A 21,015-nucleotide genomic window follows, 5' to 3' on the forward strand; every position below is an offset into this window, starting at 1 on the left:
TATCTTCAGCTGAAGAACATAATTTGTCAATAATGAAGACTTTCTTGAAGTGCTACATTACACCTCAGGCTTTCAGTACATCATGTAAAAAACTGCAATTTAGGTTTCACATGTGCAATATTTTTGGGGTCAGTGCTGGTTGGTGTAGAGAAGGTCATTCTGTTTAACACTCGTTATTCCATTTGAGCTCCTAATATGGCCTAAGATGCTACAGTAAATGGATGTCAGGTATATTGAACAACTGATTTGTGGTTTACTTCTACTACTCTTCTGATGTGTCTTCCTATCACTGTGCATCAATTGTAGAGAAGAGTATTTCAAAGGAGACCATGCAGGATAAGTAAAAGGTAAGTGTAGAAAAGTTTTGTGAACAAAGTTCCGGAATTTTTTGAACAGACCTCGTGTTGTGTGTGAGGTGGGTGCTTTGCGCAAATCACATCAGAGAGGCACTTTCGTATTTCAAGAATGATTGTTCAGGCATGAATGATTTTCCTCATTCAGAATATCTTCATAATTGATTTATGTGATGAAGTGCTTCATTTAACTGTCATGCAACATTTGCATTCAACAATCGAGGGTCAGAAGTCAGGTGTGGAAGGTGCATACTCTAATTCAAAGCAACAAAAAACCAAAAAGTGACTATTATTGCATTTTTGCTTTAACATCATCACTTCACTCAGTGAGCACTCCTATGCAGTGTTGTTACTGGTGACAAATTATGACCCTTTTAAGTTAACTTTTTAAGAAGAAATTAATGGCCAAGTCCTAGCAAAGGCAATATACTCAAGCAAAGGGCAAGGTGGATTTAATATTTTGCATCTGCTGGCACAAAAATGGTGTTGTGCATTATGAACTCCTCCACAGGAGTGTCCACTACAGCTGGCCCTTTTTGTCAACAACTGACATGAGTTTCAGTTGTAGTGTGAGAAAAATGACTGCCAGAACTGCATTAAATGTTGGTACTGCATGATAACACACTCTTCAGTCATCACTCTTGCACTTATTCCTCTGACCTTGCACCCTCAAATGTTCACACTTCCCACTCTTTATCAAACAACAGTCAATAAAATTCCTTTCTGGACAAGAATGCACTTCAAATTTGTCTCGATGAAGTCTTCAGCTCTGAACCAGTAGTTTCTAAGGCTTGGAATTGGTAAACTACCTGAGCATTACTCTCAGACTGCTTTAGATAATGTGAGGAAATGTAAAGTTGATGACTAATTTCTTTCTAATATTTACTGACATCATATATCATCACTATTGCCAGACTTTCTGGGAAGTATATGTGTCACTGTAACAGGGCATGCTAGAGCTTATAAATGGTGACAAATGACTAAGTAAAGATCTACACAGCACGTCTGTAGTGATGCACTGTTGTGTGTTAGTTTCTGTGAACTTAAAAATAAAACTTCCATTACACCTTTACAATGTAGTACTGGTAGAAAATACAATTAAATTTGTCCCTTGTGCTTGCAGTATGTATTTATTCTGTATTTGAGTCAAAAGCAACCTTACAAGTCTTAGCTTCAATATTTCATGAAATAAGTAATTACTGTAAATAACTGTACTGAACACAACTTGTTTCACTCTTTATCTCACCAGTTTTAGTACAATTTTTGCTTGTGTAATGATTCTTTTTGCTCTTCATTTTGTAAATAATATTTTACATATGCTGCATCAAATTAAAGGCTGAAAGGCTGCCCATATTGCACTTAAATCATACACCACTGCAGTTAAATCATACACCTAAAGATCAATTTGAAAACTGTGACTCTTGTATTTGGCAGCAGTTTGAATAACCTGACTTAATGAACATAATCCTCAACATTGTTGAGTAATTACATTAATTCTACAGATAACTGCACAACAAATAGTACCCATCTGCTATGCATGTGTATTGCAACGCAGATACATAAATTGGGCAAATGTAAAATTTTTTAGAGCTTTCCTCAACCAGCACTGAGTCACACCAAGACAGGTGTGTGTGCTGTGTCATAACCGGAATGACATATAGGGAGGAGAGACAATACTGCAATATTGTGGCATACAACTGAGGCTACTGCCACACATTGCTAGAGTGAGATGTCTAAATTGGCCAATTCAACTAGATCACCTCACTGTGGAAGGAACATATCATTCTGACAGCACTGAAAGTTGCTGTAACAACACACTAATCTTATGAAAGGAGATCTCTCAGCCGACTGATATTGCAGAAAAGGGCCAAGCTGGAGAGCTGAGAGCCTTGGTCCTGATACACTGAGGTGTGATAAAGGCTGCTGACTAACCCGGAAAACCAGACCATATTGAGTCATCCTCACCAAGACATAATGTCATTGGCTCCAGTAGAGAACTATAAATAGTCAGGTTTCCAAGCCTTGCTGTCTTTCAGCTGCAACGAACCAGAATCGATGTAGGACATGTAATGTGCTGACTACCGTTCACCAGTTGACTACCAGCTTTAGTACTGCAGCAGCCTAGTCTGCTGGAATTAGCCACTGTAAGCTGCCAACTTCTCATCCACTGATGTGAAGACCTGGAACCTTCTGTCACCGGCTCACTGAGGACCAAAATGATGGTGCTTGATGTACTATCGCGGTGCTGTTATATGTGGGAGGTGTGCTAACTGCTGCTGCCTCCAACTGGCATCATGAACAGACACTGACATCCCTGGTCTTCCTCTGTCCTCTGCACTGCTATTGCTGTCCCATGCAGACCTGCTGGAAGTTACTGGAGCACTCCCTGTGAGGTCCGTGAGTGGGCCCTAGTCAAAATAGTCATAGATCTGTTGGGCATCATCGCCAGACAACCAATGCCTACCACGAGCTGGGCCAGCTAGCTTGCACAAGTTCAGTCATGTTGTGTGAACTGCCGTGACCTAGCCAATGGCCCCAAGGTACTTCAGAATGTGCACATCGCCATACTGGTTTGTATTGCCGTGTTAGGTCATAGGGACATCAATTGTACTCTGTGTAATATTTGTTAATCTGCAGGAGCCTGCAGACTTGTTACTATCTAAGAGTATGTAACATCAGTGAGATGTGAATTTTGTCATTTATTAGGACATGAGTTGGCACACATTACGTCAGTGTGCCATTGGTAGATGATTTGACATTTGACAAAGGACTGTTTTTAAGTGACATTGGGCCATGATCTGGCATAAAAAGTAATTGAGGTCATTTCTTGTGTGTATTATAAGTGTAGTTTTTTCCACTGTGTCTGTTGTTGTAAGTACAGTTGTGGAATACACAAAATGCCAGTCACATGTGCAGCTACCAGGGGCAAGTCTAATGCTGCTTTATCAGAACAAGTAACTAAGTTATTGGCAGTGAGTGCTCAGCATAAAGAATACAATGAGGAATTACATAGGCAAATAGAAGTTTTGCAAGCCTTATAATAGTAGGTATCAGCAGAAGTAAAATCAGTGTTGAGTGTACCCCCTCACCCCTCTTCGGCAGATCCACTAGCAGCCAACTTGACAATGCCTTTTTCCAGGAAAACCGTGAAGGGTGTAACTGTGTTTGTTAACATTGCACCAGGAGTATTTCAAAGCTAAGGTCAGTTTGGCCATAAAAAAGTAAGCTCATGAGAAATAGTTTCTATTGACAATAATATCTTACTGAATATCTACTTTACTTTTCAACATAACTGCTGTTCACATCCATACACTTCCTGTAACACTGCACCAGCTTCTTGAACCCTTCTGCATACAATTCTGCCACCTGGGAATTGAACTGGTTAGTAATGCCAGTCTTGAGTCTAACATCATTGTGAAATCATTGTCTGCTCAGCCACTTTTTCAAAAGAAAAAGAGGAAATAGTCACCTAAAGCAAGGTCAGGACTGTACGGAGGGTGCTCAAAAAGTTTCCAATAAAAATACTGAATTTTCTCCCTGATTTTGGCATTGGTGTGAGGGGGTGGATTGTCATGGAGGATGATTATGCCAGATAACAGTCTCCCGTGGCATTGATTTTATATTGCGCGTCTCAGTTTGGTTAGTGTTTTACTATATACTTCAGCTGTAATTGTTGACCCATGGTCCATGAAATCAATCAAAATGATACCCATTTTTCTCTCAAAAAATAGTAGCCATTATTTTTTGATTAAAGAATGCGGATTGCTTAAAGTGTTTCAGTGTGAGTGAACTTGAATGGCACCACTGCATTGACCATTGTTTGATTTTGTACAGTATCCATATCTCATCTCCTATAACATTATGGGAAAATAAATCATTTCCATCTTGTACATAGCGCTCCAAAAACTGTCATGCATTACACATTCTTTGCTCTTTGTGCTGATCAGTGAGCATTTTTGGAACCCACCTTGCCCACAGTTTGTAGTATCCCAGCTTTTCAGACAACTGTGTAAATTGAGGTTCAAGCAGCATTTTGGAGTTCATTGGCCAGACCAATAATCATCAATTGCTGATGACTTCAGAAGCTTTTGGGTCACTTGACTAATGATGTCAGTTCAAATACTTGGCACTGATAACTCCCTCCAAATTTTCATATGGACTTGCACACACTTCCTCTCTTGCTGACCAATGTGTTTTTGATAAACTCTGTACCATTTTGCTTCCTGGTTTCATGAAAGAAAAAAGTTTATCCCAGCACTTTGTAGAAGCAGAAGAAAAAATTATAAAGGTTTTGCACTACATTGAAAAATGAACAAGCTTCCCGACAATAGCCTGCAGTACTAGTGCCATCCAAATTCAAGGAATATACTTATATGTATATGGTGTCTGTTCTTTCAGACATCTCCGAAAGAACAGACACCATTGATGACCTGTAGCCATATAGAATGAAATTAGAATTATATATTAATACCTTCAGCTACTGACAGGCGTTGATATATATCAACTGAGACAGGTGAAAATGTGTGCACCGACCGGGACTTGAACCTGGGATTTCCTGCTTACATTGCAGACGCTCTATCCATCTAAGCCACTGCGGGCTCAGAGGATAGTGTGACTGCAGGGACTATCTTGCACACGCTTACCACGAGACCCACATTCTTTCCTTATATGTCCACACACAACATTTGTAGTGTCCCTACTCAACACACTCATTACTCGTGGAAGACATTCTTACCAAGTCATGTAAAAGTTCGGGTAATATGTGTCCATCTGCACAGAAGAAGAGGGTCATGGCCGGTCTTGCCAGAACTATATACTTATATAGATTTGATGTCTGTTCTTTCGACCATGAGACAATGAGACAATTTGTTTTCACAAATGCACTGCAGCAATGCTTTTGCAAGAAATCAGATCGAGGAGCTAGGCTTCATGGATCGAAGCAGATCAATGAATCTGTAAAGATTGTGGACAGAGCATAGTCTCCTCAGCTCTTTTTTTTTTTTCAGTTACTAAAAGAAACTTGATGGCACTGGGACTTGTTCAACCAACCAATTGTGCAAAGCTGTAAGTCGGTGCTAACATATGTCCTACACTAAATAATTGAAACTGGACAGCCGTGTGTTACAATACCTTGAAGTTGCCTAGTAAACGGTCAGCTAAGTTGGCAACGAATTACTCACATGTCCTAGAACTAATTTTCTGTTTTTAATTCTAAAGGTATAGGAGGTTACCATTCATTTTTTAATTTATTTTGCACATCTAATTCTGTAGGACAAATTGAGGAGCAAATCTCGAAAGCTGTGGAATGTTTCAGTGCATAAAATTACAATGTAAAAGTAATGTCAGATAAAATAAAATGTTTATGAACCCGAAAAAAGTCAATCCATAAGTCTATGTGAATGCAATCAACAATATAACACAAGAATCAGCTTAATTTTTCAAGGATCTGCTGACAGAATAGAAGGAGTGACCCATGAGGAAACTCTTCAGTTTTGATTTGAAAGTATGTGGATAACTGCCAAGATTTTTGAATTCTTGTGGTAGCTTATTGAAAATGGATGCAGCTGTATACTGCACATCTTTCTGCACAAGAGTCAAAGAAGTGTGATTCAAATGCAGATTGGATTTCTGTCTAGTATTAAGTGAATGAAAGCTGATAATTCTTGGGAATAAGCTGATATTGTTAAGAAGAAATGACAGTAAAGAATATGCATATTGGGATATCAATGTCGGAGTACTCAGACTAATAACAGGGGTTGACAATAGGTTTGTGAACTTACATCACTTATTGTCTGAACCATGTGTTTCTGAGCCAAAAATATCCTTTGAAAATGGAAGAGTTACCCCAAAATATAATACCATACGTTATAAGCAAAGTAGACAACATTTCATGTCGAACTATCACTTACTTCAGATACTGTTCAAATAGTAAAAAATCGTTGTCGTTGAACAAGATCTTGAATGTCGGCTTTCCACAATAGTTTACTATCTATCTGAACACCTAGAAATTTGAGCTGTTCAGTTTCACTAATCATATGCTCATTCTGTGAAATTTAAACATCAGGTTTTGTTGAATTGTATGTTAGAATCAGTAAAAACCAAGTCTTACTGTGGTTTCTGTTGTCTGAGACTGCAGTCGTGTATGTACGTTGCTTTGTGTGTGTGTGTGTGTGTGTGTGTGTGTGTGTGTGTGTGTGTGTGTGTGTGTTTTATCTGTGACTCAGCATCTCTGCTATATGGTGAGTAGCAACTTTCCTTCTCATAATATGGAGTCTTACTGTGAATTAGTTTTGGTTTATTTTCTACAAGCTATGAACTTACATCATGAACTGCACTATTGGAAACAGAGGCAGTGTTGCACACAACGTCTCTTACTACCAAGCTAGCGTCATCAGCAAAGAGAAATGTTTTAGAATCATCTGTATACTAGAAGGCAGATCATTTATATAAATAAGCAACAGGCATGGCCCAAGCACTGATCCCTGCGGCACCCCTCATTTGACTGTGCCCCACTCAGACCCCATATCCATTAGCAACAATGTGGATAATGATATTTTGTTATTTATCAAACTAAGAAGTGAACATATTGTGAACTACTCTCTGTATTCCATAATGGTCCAACTTCTGGAGCAATATTTTATGATCAACACAGTCAAACACCTTAGTAAAATCAAAGAAGATGCCTATCATATGAAACCTTTTGTTTAATTCATCCAGCACCTCACAGAGAAGAAAAAAATACCATTTTCAGTTGTTAAACCACTTATAAAACTGAACTGTACATTTGAGAGCAAATTATGTTATATAAAATGATCAGTAATCCTTACAGCCATCCAGGGTGGCCGAGCGGTTCTAGGCGCTACAGCCTGGAACCGCGCGACCGCTACGGTCGCAGGTTCGAATCCTGCCTCAGGCGTGGATGTGTAGGATGTCCTTAGGTTAGTTAGGTTTAAGTAGTTCTAAGTTCTAGGGGACTGATGACCAAAGAAGTTAAGTCCCATAGTGCTCAGACCCATTTTTGAAGTAATCCTTAACATACACAGCCTTTTCAGTAACTTTAGTGAACACTGATGGCTTAGAAATAGATCTAAAATTGTCTACATTATCCCTTTCTCCCTTTTTATAAAGCGGCTTTACTACTGAGTACTTTGATCATTCAGGAAACTGACCATTCATAAAGGAAAAATTACAAATATGGTTAAATACAGCACTACCAGGTGCAACACAGTACTTTAATAACATTCTGTTAGGCACTCCATCATATCCATGAGAGTCCTTAGTCTTCAGTGATTTAATTATTGACTCAATCCCCACCTTATCAGTATCACAAAGGAGTATTTCAGACACCAATCTTGGAAAGGCATTTTCCAAAAGAGTTATATGATTCCCTGTAGAAACTGAGTTTTTACTTAATACACAAGCAATGCTCAGAAAGTGATTGTTAAATACTGTACATATATGTGACTTATAAGTAAGAGAAATGTTTTTACTATGAACTGACTTTATACCATTGACCGTGTGCTGCTGACCAGACACTTCCTTCATGACTGACCATATGCTTTTAATTTTATCTGTTAACTAGCTATTTTATTTTCATACCACACTTTCCTAATAACATTTTTAAGCACCTTACGATACTGTTTACAGTGGGTTACTGTAGCTTGATTGTGACTATTTAAAACATTTTGATATAATTCCCAATTTGTTCTACATGATATCCTTATTCCACTAGTCAGCCACATAGGCTGCCTTTTACTGCTAGTACCCTGTTTAGAATGACCTAATGGAAAGCAACTTTCAAAGAGAGTGTTACGGAAACAATTATATTTGTCTCTTAGGTTATCGGCACAATAAACATCCTGCCACTCGTGTTCCTTAGCAAGATTTTAAAAAAATCTCTGTTGCCATTGGAATAGATTTCTACATAGTTTGTAATTATATATAACATTTATTTGAGTGCAAAAGCTTTTTAGTGTTAAAATTTGTGCATCATGATCTGAAACACCATTTACCCTTTTATTAACAGAATGCCCGTCTAGTAACGAAGAATGAATAAAAATGTTGTCAGTGTGCTACTGTTTGCCTGCATCCTGGTTGGAGGAACCAGAGTCTGCACCAGATCATATGAATTTAGGAAATTTTCCGACATCCTTTTTTTGCACATTCACACACAAAATTAATATTGGAGTCACCACTTATAACTAATTTTTGGTACTTGCTATAAAGTGAACCAAGAGTGCTCTCTAGCTTGGGCAGAAATGCTGTGAAGTCAGAGTTAGGGGACCTATAAACAACAATAATTAGAAGTTTAGTTTCACTAAGTTCAACTACCCCTGCACAACATTCAAATACCTGTTCAGTGAGTGGGTGCTCTGAAGTGTCTACAGACTCAAATGGAATACTGTTTTTTACGTACATGGCCGCTCGCCCACTCTGCAAAGAACTCCTTGAAAAACAGCCATCTAATCTGTAACATGGTAAAGGAAGCCTCTGAATCGTCAGAGTGTTTAAGTGGTGCTCCAATATAGCAATAATGTCAGAGTCATTGATAAGCAATTCACTAACTTTATCTCTAATGCCTATTACATTTTGTTGAAATATGCTAATTTCTTCACTAAATGGATGCCTCACCTCTGCTGAAAGTGATTGCTTTGTTAGAGGGACTTCCTTTAAGCAGGGATACCTGTCAACTAACTTAAAATTTTTACATTATTTGTATGAATGCTATTCTTAAAAAGCAAATCCACTTAGTCCTTTTACTCACACACCACACACCACACACACACACACACACACACACGTAATAGGTGCTGCATTTTAATTGTTGGTAGCAACCTGGTCATCATGTTGATAATTGTTAGTGGCTGCCATCGAGACTAAAACAGAGCACACATTTGTCAGTGTGTATCTGGAACCTAAGTGTGAATGTGTCAATTACTTGAACTACATTTGTAGAAATAATACTGGCCATTAAAATTGCTACCCCAAGAAGAAATGCAGATGATAAACAGGTATTCATTGGACAAATATATTATACTAGAACTGACATGTGATTACATTTTCACACAATTTGAGTGCATAGATCTTGATAAATCAGTACCCAGAAAAACCACCTCTGGCCCTAATAATGGCCTTGATATGCCTGGGCATTGAGTCAGAGCTTGGATAGCGTGTACAGGTACAGCTGCGCATGCAGCTTCAACACGATACCACTGTTCATCAAGAGTAGTGACTGGCGTATTGTGACGAGCCAGTTGCTCGGCCACCATTGACCAGATGTTTTCAATTGGTGAGAGATCTGGAGAATGTGCTTGCCAGGGCAGCAGTCGAACATTTTCTGTATCCAAAAAATGCCCGTGCAGGACCTGCAACATGCGGTCGTGCATTATTCTGCTGAAATGTAGGGTTTCACAGGGATCGAATGAAGGGTAGAGGCGTGGGTCGTAACACATTTGAAATGTAATGTCCACTGTTCAAAGTGCCGTCAATCCAAACAAGAGGTGACCGCGACGTGTAACCAATGGCACCCCATACCATCAGGCCTGGTGATACGCCAGTATGGCAATGACGAATACATGCTTCCATTGTGCGTTCACCGCGATGTCGCCAAACACGGATGTGACCTTCATGATGCTGTAAACAGAACCTGGATTCATCCAAAAAAAATGACATTTTGCCATTCGTGCACCCAGGTTTGTCGTTGAGTACACCATCGCAAGCGCTCCTGTCTGTAATGCAGCGTCAAGGGTAACCACAGCCATGGTCTCAGAGCTGATAGACCATGCTGCTGCAAATGTCGTCGAACTGTTCGTGCAGATGGTTGTTGTCTTGTAAACATCCCCATCTGTTGACTCAGGGATTGAGACATGGCTGCACGATCCATTACATTCATGCGGATAAGATGCCTGTCATCACGACTGCTAATGATATGAGGCCATTGGGGTCCAGCATGGCGTTCAGTATTACCCTCTTGAACCCACCGATTCCATATTCTGCTAACAGTCATTGGATCTCGACCAACGCGAGCAGCAATGTCGCAATAAGATAAACCACAATCGCAATAGTCTACAATCCGAACTTTATCCAAGTCGGAAACGGGATGGTATGAATTTCTCCTCTTTACATGAGTCATCACAACAACGTTTCACCAGGCAACGCTGGTCAACTGCTGTTTGTGTATGAGAAATTGGTTGGAAACTTTCCTCATGTCAGCATGTTGCAGGTGTCACCACCGGCACCAACCTTGTGTGAATGCTCTGAAAAGCTAATCATTTGCATATCACAGCATCTTCTTCCTGTCGGTTAAATTTTGCGTCTGTAGCACGTCATCTTCTTGGTGTAGCAATTTTAATGGCCAGTAGTGTATAAAGGCAGGCCGTAACCTGTTCTGTTTCTAGAATTAAAAACAGAAAATTAGTCACTTCTTAGTGCATGGTAGTATATTTTACTCTTAGAGTTCTTCCATCCTGGATTTGTATTCTTGCAGTAATGTCTTGGTTTTGATTACACAGGATGATTATAATTAAAGTTTAACTTTCAAACCACTGTAGAAATAACACCAGTGGTCAGAATAATGTCAAATTGTAACAGAATATTATCAGAGAAGGGGGAAAACGTATGGCAGTAGAAAAGTAAATAATTACAAAATTTAGCAATAGATGGTGCTGTAAGCATCATAATTTAATAGTGGTTGACTGCAAATGACACATGAATCATACAACAATGCTTAAGGTGTACAATTGATCTTAAACAAACTGTACTACTCAGTGTGGATTTTTGTACAGAGGTTATACTGTTAGTTACCTTAGTCCATCCACCATGGCAAGGTCATATCACTTCGGATGGGAAAAATTGGTTTTTAACTGTCCTGAGATCAAAAAACTGCATAAAAAGCATAAATCACGTTGATTTTTAACTGTCCTGAGGCCAAAAACCACATAAAAAGCATCAATACAAATAAAGTTGGATTATTAATTTCCATGTGACTAGCGCAAAACATGTTCAATATGCTGTCCACCATTTTCTCCATCATGTTGAAATCGAGGAACAGCATGTTCCACAACTGATTGAAGGGTTTCTGGGTTCATGTTCAGAATGTATTTTGCAATGTATGCCTCCAATGCTGTTAAGTTTACAATTGGAACACTGAACACATCTTTCAGCTAACCCCATAGCAAGAAGTCACACAGATTAAGATCAGGTGATTGGGACACCCAGACTATAGGGAAATGGCAGCTGATAATTCTGGAATTTCTGAAACGGCGCTTCAGCAGCTGCTTAACTGGATTTGCAGTCTGCAGAGGTGCGCCATCTTGAATAAAAAAGATCCCATCCACACTGCTAGAATGATGTGGCTGTGCAAAAGATGCTCATAGCATTTACTGGTGATGGTACAGGTAACAGGACCGGAAGCACCTCTCTTAGAAAAAATATGGCCCTATGATAAATATGCCGTAAACCTGCACCACACAGTGACCTTTCCAGGATGAAGTGATACTGGTTGATTGTGTGTGGATTTTCTGTTACCATGTTTGACAATTCTGTGTATCGACATATCCAATCAGATGGAAGTGGGCTTCGCCTGTCCACAAAATCTTATACAGCCAATCATTGTCCACTTCCATGTGAGAAAGAAATTTTAAATCAAAGGTCACTCTTGCTAGCAGGTCAACAGGAAGCAACTCGTGCACATCGGTAATTTTGAATTGATAGCAAAGAAGGATGTTTTGTAGGATTTTATGCACCGTGCTCATGGGTATGTCCAATGTTCGGGCAATTCTCCATGCATTGCACGTTTGCACACAACCACTAATCTCTTCCTACATTGCTGTAGCCACTGCTTCCACTGACGTCGAATCAATTTGTTTCTTCTCTCTATCAGGTTGCACTCCAAAAGAACCCATCTTTTCTAATTTCCAAATCATTTTCTCCAGACCCACAACAGTCATCAGACCAACGCCTGTTTTCAAACCCTTCGATGTCCGGAACTTCTGCAGAGCGACGTGTGCAGTCATCATTCTTGTAATACAGCTTTACAAGCAGAGCGCAATCCTACATTGAGACAGTCATGGCGAATGTCGCAGATAGGAAAGGAGGAAAAGTCGTGTAGCCAGTGTGTTTATACCAACTTCAATGGGTCGTGAGCATGACAGGTGTTTTCATTTATGTATTCTGACACATACAGCGCCATCTATTGATCACTATTTTTTTTCTTCTGCCGTATGTTTTACCCCTTCTCTGATAATATTCCGTTGCAATTTGACATCATTCTGACCAGTGGTGTTATTTCTACAGTGTTTTGAAAGTTTAACTTTATAATTAATCACCTTGTATATGTATGAAAACTACAAATTTTAGCAAATATGGGAAATTATAGCACTTAAAAAATAACAAAAATCTATCAAATAGTAAATATGTCAGTTACTGAATGTTTGACAGTAATATTTTCAAGTTTTTCTTTTAAACAAAAAACTACTGATTTCAATTTTTAAGTCATCTTTAATTTAGCCTAAATGGTTATAAAGCTTGCACGGCATCTTTTTGCAGTCCACTGGAAGCCTCCTAAAACCTTGAATTTTTTGTTTGTTGAATTCAAATTAAGGACATCGTAGTTTTATTCTGTAGAAACATCTGCATCTATGTCTAGTCTCTGCAAACCACTGTGAGGTGCATGGCAGAGGGTACCAGTTATTAGGGCTTCTTCCTGTTACATCCACAAATGGAAGGTGGGATCAATGATTTTTTTGAATACCCCCATGCATGCAGTAATTATTCTAATCTAATCCTCAAGATCTCTATGTGAGCAATATGTAGGGGGGTTGTTGTACATTAATAGAGTAATTGTTTAAAACTGGTTCTTGAAACTTTGTTAATAGACTTTCTCAGAATAGTTTGTCTATCTTCAAGAGTTTTCCAATTCAGTTCCTCCAGTATCTCTGTGACACTCTCTCACAGATTAAACAAACCTGTGGCCATTCGTGCCGCCCTTCTCTGTATATGTTCAAAATCAACTTGACTGAACCTATATGATCATTCCCTACAAAGTGTTATACCCAAGTAGTTGTATGAGTTGGCCGATTCCAGCAGTGACTTATTCATATTGTACTCATAAGATACTACATTTTTTCGTTTTGTGAAGTGTAAAGTTTCACATTTCTGAACATTTAGAGCAAGTTGCCAATCTCTGCACCACTTTGAAATCTTGTGAAGATTTGACAGAATATTTGTGCAGCTTCTTTCAGATAGTATTTCATTATAGATAACTTCATCATCTACAAAAAGCCTTATTTTACCATTAATATTGTCTGCAAGGTAAGTAATATACAACATGAACAGCAAGGGTCCCAACACACTTCCCTGGGACACACCCAAAGTTACTTCTACATCTGATGATGATTCTCCATCCAAGGTAACATGGTGTGTCCTCCCTACCAAAAAGTCCTCAATCGGGCCACATATTTCATTGATACTCCATATGATCATACTTTTGACAATAAGTGTAAGTGTAGAACTGAGTCAAATGCTTTTGGGAAATCAAGAAGTACTGCATCTACTTCATTACCTTGATCCAAAGCTTTCAATAAGTCATGTGAGAAAAGTGCGAGTTCAGTAGAACAGCCCGAGTCTTTCCTGGTTCATGTCCACCTGTACAGGATACCATGCCACTCACCGTCAAGTGAATGAGTAATGATAGATCCTGTACTTTCTGCAGAGGAGACAGGATCTGCAGGTACTTGAGGTACCTCTGGTACAGGTATCACAGGTACATGATTTTTGAGAGCCCTTCCAACACACCGATTTGCAGCTGCTGCCAACCATTTTACAGTATTCAGGGCAATTTTCAGCTGCTTAAGAATGTCAAACAACTCATCCTGTGTTCAAAAACAGCATTCGCAGCAGGACTGCATTTTGGCTGGTGCGATGTATTATAAGACAGGGAACAAATAACTTTAAATTAAGACTGTTGATTATCTTTTAATCTGTTGAGCTAAAATGTTGCTAATTCCCTATAAGAATTGAAGCAGATACACAAAATGAGATTTCTATTATGGCAACACTAAAACCAGTGGTGAAAATTAATAATTTCGTTGGCACTGAGATGGTCATTCTGTTCAAGGTACCCCATTATGTTTGAGCTCAGAATATGTTCTAAGATTCTCAAACAAACTGATGTCAAGAATATTGGACTGTAGTGTTGTGGATCACTTCTACTACCCTACTTGTAGGTGGGTGTGACCTGTGCTTTTTTCCAAGAACTTGGCACAGTTTTTTGTTCGAGGGATCTGCAATGGATTGTAGTTAGAATAGAGGCTAACTCAACTGCAAATTCATTATACAGTCTGACAGGGATTCCATTGAGCTGTGGAGCTTTGCTCAATTTTAATGATTTCAGCAGTTTCTCAATGCCACTGACATTAATACTTATTTCATTATCTTTTCAGTGGTGCAAGGATTGAACTGGGGCAATTCTCCTCATTTTTTCTTTGTAAAGGAACATTTGAAAACAGAGTTAAGCATTTCAGCTTTTGCTTTGCTACCCTAAATTTCAGTTATGTCTCATTAGCTACTAAGAGCCTTTACATATGACCAGAATTACTTTGGGTTGTGTGAAATGCCATTTGGCAATATTTCGCTACGGTAGTCATTGAATGCATCATGCATTGCACTTGTGGCAGCCAAATGTGTTTAATTCAGCATCTCTCTATCTATAGCCCTACATTTTGTTTCACACCTATTATATGGTAATCTCTCTTTACAGTGATTGTATACCATGGAGGTTCCCTCCCACTACGAACTGTTCTACTGGGTACATATCTATCCAGTGCATGGTCAACTATTCTTTTAAACTTGAGCCAGAGTTCCTCTACATGCTCCTGCCCTGTGCTAAAAGTTTCAAGCTTCTCATTGAGATATGACACTAGTGATTTTTTGAATCTACTTTACTTAACATAAATATATTTCAGCTTGTTTTAGTTATTCTTTGTACTCTGGAAATCATTGTTGCCACAACCATATACTGGTCACTGATACCAGTTTCATTGTGGACATCCTCAAAGAGGTCAGGTCTAATTGTTGCCATTAGATCCAATATATTTCCATCATGAGTGGGGTTCCTAACTACCTGTTACAGGTAGTTTTCAGGGAAGGCAATTAGTAATGTTTCACAGGATGTATTTGATGCCCCACACTAACAAAACTATAATTTTCCCAATTAATTGTTGGATGGTTAAAGTCTCCACCAATGGTTACAGCATGACTGTTAGCAAACTTGAAAACAGAATTAATTTATGATAAATGCAGATAATATGTAGGGCTACTCCTCTTTAAGGGAAAACTAGATGTAATACAATATGTTAGTTGGAAAATCTGTGTAGTAACTAAATTACAAATACCAATTTGCTTTAAATTGCTTATAGATTATGCAAAGGACCATGGTAGCTTCTGAAAATTCTCAGTAACATAATTGGTAGCTTCTGAAAATTCTCATAAACACAAGTTTATTTGCACTGATGTACAATGAAATTTAGGGGCGATATATTCTTTGGCACTAGCAGTGAACCACATATGCAGATTTGCCATGAAATAAATTATGTACCCAAAACATTCATACTGATGAAAATATAGTTTTGTAAGCCTCTGATAATTCTCAAAAATAATCTATTTCCCATGTAACTGTACAATAAAATTAGAGAACATTGTTTTGAATTAGGATAGGCCTACTGTTCTCCAAAATTTTAAAAGAGCCAATTAAGGTTAAGCCTATAATTGATAATAACAGTAAGAGTTTAACATGGCCTTCATGGATGTTCAAAATTTCACAATGAATCACTGTACAAATGGGTTTTGTTACACCAATGAAAGATTATGCAGAAGTGATGCAAACAGTAAAATATGTGAATCTAGTTCTTTAAATCAGCACATGATCTTGTGCATGTGGTTTCACAAAAAGGAAAATTACTAACTTGATTTTTATACACAAATAAACATATGTATTGCACAGATCTTTCACTTAGCTGATTCTGTACACACTTCTACATTTGCATGCTGTAGAAGAGCACTGAGTTTCTCTAGATCAAAATCGCTAAAATGTGTGCAGCAACAACAAAGCACATCTTCTACCTATTACAGCAAACATGTGTTCAAAATGTCATTAAAACTAGAGACATTCAAGTGGTGATGATTCCAATAACTGGCTCACATCATGTGGAATGACCCAGTTGGTACCAGAGGACAATTCTGTCACTGTGTTTTATAATGGAAGGTAGAGCGAAGAAAAAATCAAGTTACCCTCCTAGCATCTGTGAACATAGAGAAAGCTTTTGACAACATAATGTGGAATAAGCTATCCTTAGGATATTGGAATGAAAATGTAGAAATAGATGAACATTCTAAAAAACTCAAATGGGTGTAACAAATTTGGAAGCTCAAGAAATTGAGTACAGCAAAGTTGCAGCTTACCATCACTGTTGTTCAGTTTGTGTTAGAGAAGCAACAACGGAAAGGCAGAAAAATTTCAGAACAAGAAAAAAAAATTCATGAGGAACAGATGTCGGTACTAAAGTTCACATACTATAGAGCCCATTTGTCCAGATATAAAGAAGACCTTTTGAAGGACCAGAATATTGCTCAAGGATTAACAGATCAAAGGCTGAGGTGATGGAGAACAACAACAACAACCCACTTGACATTGAAATTGGTAAGTGTGTAGTAGTGGAGGTGAAAGAATTCTCCTGTCAAGGAAGCAAGATTACAATGGATGGTTGAAGCAAGGAAGGTATTGGACATAAATTGTCACAGCTTTTTGCAGTGGAGCACTTCTATAGATATCATGCATTGATATGGAACTGAGGAATAAGTCTTGAGAGTGTATGTCTGGAGCACAGCATTAGATGGAAGTGAAATGTGAACCATCACAAATCTGGATAATATGAAATGAGAACATTTGAAATGTGATGTTATTGGAGAATGTTGAAAATTAAGTAAACGGAAATAGTAGCATATGTAATGAAGAAGCATTAAAAATAATGCGTGAGAATGGATGTTTACAGCAGATGATATCTGCCAGAACAGTAGCAAGTGAATGGGCTACAGCATCCAGGAATAATTAGTCTGGCAATGGAGGGAGAAGTAGAGGGAAAAAAATCAGGGAGGCAGGCGAAGACTAGCAGCATATGGAGAATATTGTATACAATAGCTGAATAGAAATGAAAGATTATCATAGCAAGGGAATAGATGAAGGGCAGCAGTAGATGTTTTTTGGGAGTGGTACCATATTTGGTATTTCATTTGAGCACCTACCATACACATTCACATGAGTTTTCAGAATCTTGGACAATTCAACTGAAGATATCTGATAGTGTCCAGATGAAATATTGTGCATGGTAGAAAATGATTAGCAGCTGCACTTTCAATACATCACTGAACATTCAATGTGCTTGAAAAATTTCAAGGTTCACAGCATTAAATGAGTTGACTGACTGATGACTTGATAAAAACACAAACAGAGCACCTTCACCATTACATCATACTGTATTTGGAACTGTTTGATGCTATATTTGATATGATACTAATTTAAAAAGTCATCTTTACGCAATGTGTGATATCTTGTCCGCTTGCTTATTTGTTTCAGTCAGTGTACTTTTTTAATACATTGCCTTACTTTTACAGTTAACAGGAACACTTTCCTTTTTGACAGAGTTATACCACTCAGTACAAATAAGTTTTGTTTCCCATACATCATTTAAGTCTTATGCCCAGTCACTATAGTATGTGCAACTTAAAATGTATTTAGCATGGAGCAGAGGTTACAAAAATATGTTTGTGTGCAATATACTCATGATGGAATTGCTTTTTATCTTCTGGATGAATTCATGAAAGTCAAATTTACGGTTGGAGCAGGATAATTTTGTATTTAATTGCCTTCTTTATAAATGATTCATATCGTGGTCATACCTTTAAAATAATGTATGTTTAGTAATAATTTATGTTTCAGCATAAATCTAGACGTGTTTCCTATACATAAAATTTAATTATTTGTGAACTGTATGCTATGAGATAAATAATAGCACTTCATAATTTTTGTTAGAGATGAAGAAGAGAGACGCTTAAATGTGTTGCGAAATGAGCTTTATGAAGATGATGACAAATCAGAAGAAGAAAAGAGTATTTTTCGAGCTAATCCTGTGCCTCTGCACACTCATATGCCACTTTATGACAAAATAATGGCCCAGCAAGAGAGAAGGTATTTAGAAAAAAATTCTTGGTATGATGAGAGACAACCTCTGTTATTATCTTTGTTAAATGATGTTGTATTTTTACTTTAATTACTGTTGATTTCTTTTGCTGATACAGTTTCTGAGAACTCACTGATGTATTTAGTTTATCATTATAGTTGAAGAATAAATCACAGAGGTTTGAAATTTTTTAATCTTTGCTAATTTGTTTTTCATTAGTTTTTATTTCAAATTTATGCTTACTCACATGCTTATTTGATTTATGTTTATATTTATTTTTGTTGACAGGCAACACTAATGATCTTTCAAAGATCATTTGCACAGTATGCTCAAGAATTACAGCTATGTGCTTTAAAAAAGGCTGAAATTTAGTAATTTATAGCACATATTCTTATGTTAGCTATTTTGAAAATTGTTTGTCTTCTTGACTTGTGTGTTCCAGTCCTTAACCAATGTGTCTGGAATAGTGTACTACTTTGAGGTAAGAACAGGTGTTATTAGTTCCATTTGTGGTTCATTATCAATTTAAAACAATGTTCTTCTTTGAGGTAAGAACAGGTATTGTTAGTTTCATTTGTGGTTCATTATCAATTGAAAACAATGTGGTGTATGCATTGCTCATCTTTTTTGGTTATTTATGGATTTCCTAGCCTGCATTAGCTTCACAGATAGAATTATGTTATTTGACTGAAACTTTTATGAAACAAAATAGCTATAGTTACCACAAATCAAAGGCAGTTGTACTCCCTGTATGTGATTAGCATGCCATTAGATGAAGTGTGAAAGTATTGATGAAACATTTTGAAATTGCAAATCATTGCAACATTTTCTTTGCCTTTCACTGCTCGGAAATAGTCTGATTACAGACTAATTTCATGACGAGCTATTCCTGCATTTGCATTGTTTGAACAATTATTAGGTTACAAAAGACAATTAAACAACCATTCCTAATCTTCCAAATGGAAGTCCAGTATGGAATAACAATAATATGGAAACAGTAGAGCACTGCTCACCACATAGAGGAGGCACTGAGTCAGTCTCAGAGAGGCGCAACAAAATAGAATACAAGAAATATTTAAGCTTTCAGATAAAGCCCTTCCTCAGAAATATAAATCACACATTCACACAGCAATAACTCCTCTCACACACACACACACGGCTATCGTCTCCAGGCTTAAGCCTGAATGCAACTGTGTATATGAGCATCAATCTTCTGGGGTGGGTGATGTGGTTAGGGAGGAGGTAAATGGTGGGAAGGGAAGACATAGTAGGGCAAGGTAGGGCTACTAGGTGTAGCATCAGAAGGGGGACGGGAAGGGCTTACGGGTGCATTGGTGGGACAGAAGGCTTGTGTGTACTGTAGTGGGAGCAAGGAAGGGGGCAGCAGGTGGAGGGCAGGGACTGGTGAAGGTTGAGGCCAGTGGGTTCACTGGAACAAAGGCAGTTCCCACCTGCAATTCAGAAAAGCTGGTTTTGGTGGGAAGAATCCACATGGCACAACTTTGAAATATGGTAACCATGGATGCATTTCTCCATCAAGTAATGGAATCCAGATGGCACAGGCTGTGAAGTAGTCATTAAAATGAAGCATATCTTATTGCTTGACATGTTCAGCAACTATGTAATCTAGCTGCCTTTTGGCTATACTTTGGCAGTGGCCATTCATGCAGCAGGGGGATTGTTAGTAATCATGAACACATAGTCATAGAATGCAGTGCAGTCATTGCAGCTCAGTTTGTAAACCAAATGACTGCATTAATAGGTGGCCATGCCGCTGATAGGTTATTGTTTGCTAGTGACAGGACTGGGGTAGGTGACAGGGGGAGGATGCATGGAAGGTCTTGCATCTGGGTCTATTGCATGGTTATCATTCTTGAGACAAAGAGTTGGGATCAAGGGTGGAGTAGGGATAGACAAGGATATTATATAGGTTGGGTGGGTGGCAGAATATCTCCCTCCAGCAGTGGTACTCCACCACCCATGTAACCTATGCAATATCCTTTTCTTTCTCTAATCCACCCTTCTACTAGGTATTCCACCTCTGACCCAACCAAGCCCCGTGCATTTAAGTTGGTGTTGTGTGAATGTTTAGAAATAAACGTGCCTCCCTGTACTTTCCTGAAGGTCTGCTCACGCATTTGATGCATAATAGGTGATTGGGTAACACATAATTCCCAGCCCTGGGTTGACTAGTAGAACTCGTACGTACCCCTGGTAAAGGCCAGGCCTAGGGAGGGGTGATTGTCTGAGCTGGTACCTTCCTCTATGTTGACTGGTCCCTCTGTCTGGAGTCCAGGAGGTGTGATCTGAGGCACGGACAATCACCTGAGGTGGGTGAGCCCCTCCTGATGGAGGCCCCCAGCAGGAAGGAGCATGCTGTTACAGACACTGGCAATCGTGGGGTATTTCTCCGCAATGAGATACTCATC

At 38.4% G+C, this 21,015-nt stretch overlaps 1 protein-coding gene across 1 annotated transcript in view; it reads left to right on the top strand.

Annotated features, from left to right (window-relative positions):
• Positions 1 to 21,015, top strand: part of LOC126352649 (protein FAM161B-like) — a 175,823-nt gene that overhangs the window by 5,982 nt on the left and 148,826 nt on the right. Inside the window, exon 2 of the mRNA XM_050002701.1 lies at positions 18,439 to 18,594. Coding sequence (XP_049858658.1) covers positions 18,439 to 18,594 — 156 coding nt within the window. The remainder of the gene's footprint in view (positions 1 to 18,438; positions 18,595 to 21,015) is intronic.

The sequence above is a fragment of the Schistocerca gregaria genome, chromosome 1 (genome assembly GCF_023897955.1).
Source record: "Schistocerca gregaria isolate iqSchGreg1 chromosome 1, iqSchGreg1.2, whole genome shotgun sequence".
NCBI classification, from domain to species: domain Eukaryota; kingdom Metazoa; phylum Arthropoda; class Insecta; order Orthoptera; family Acrididae; genus Schistocerca; species Schistocerca gregaria.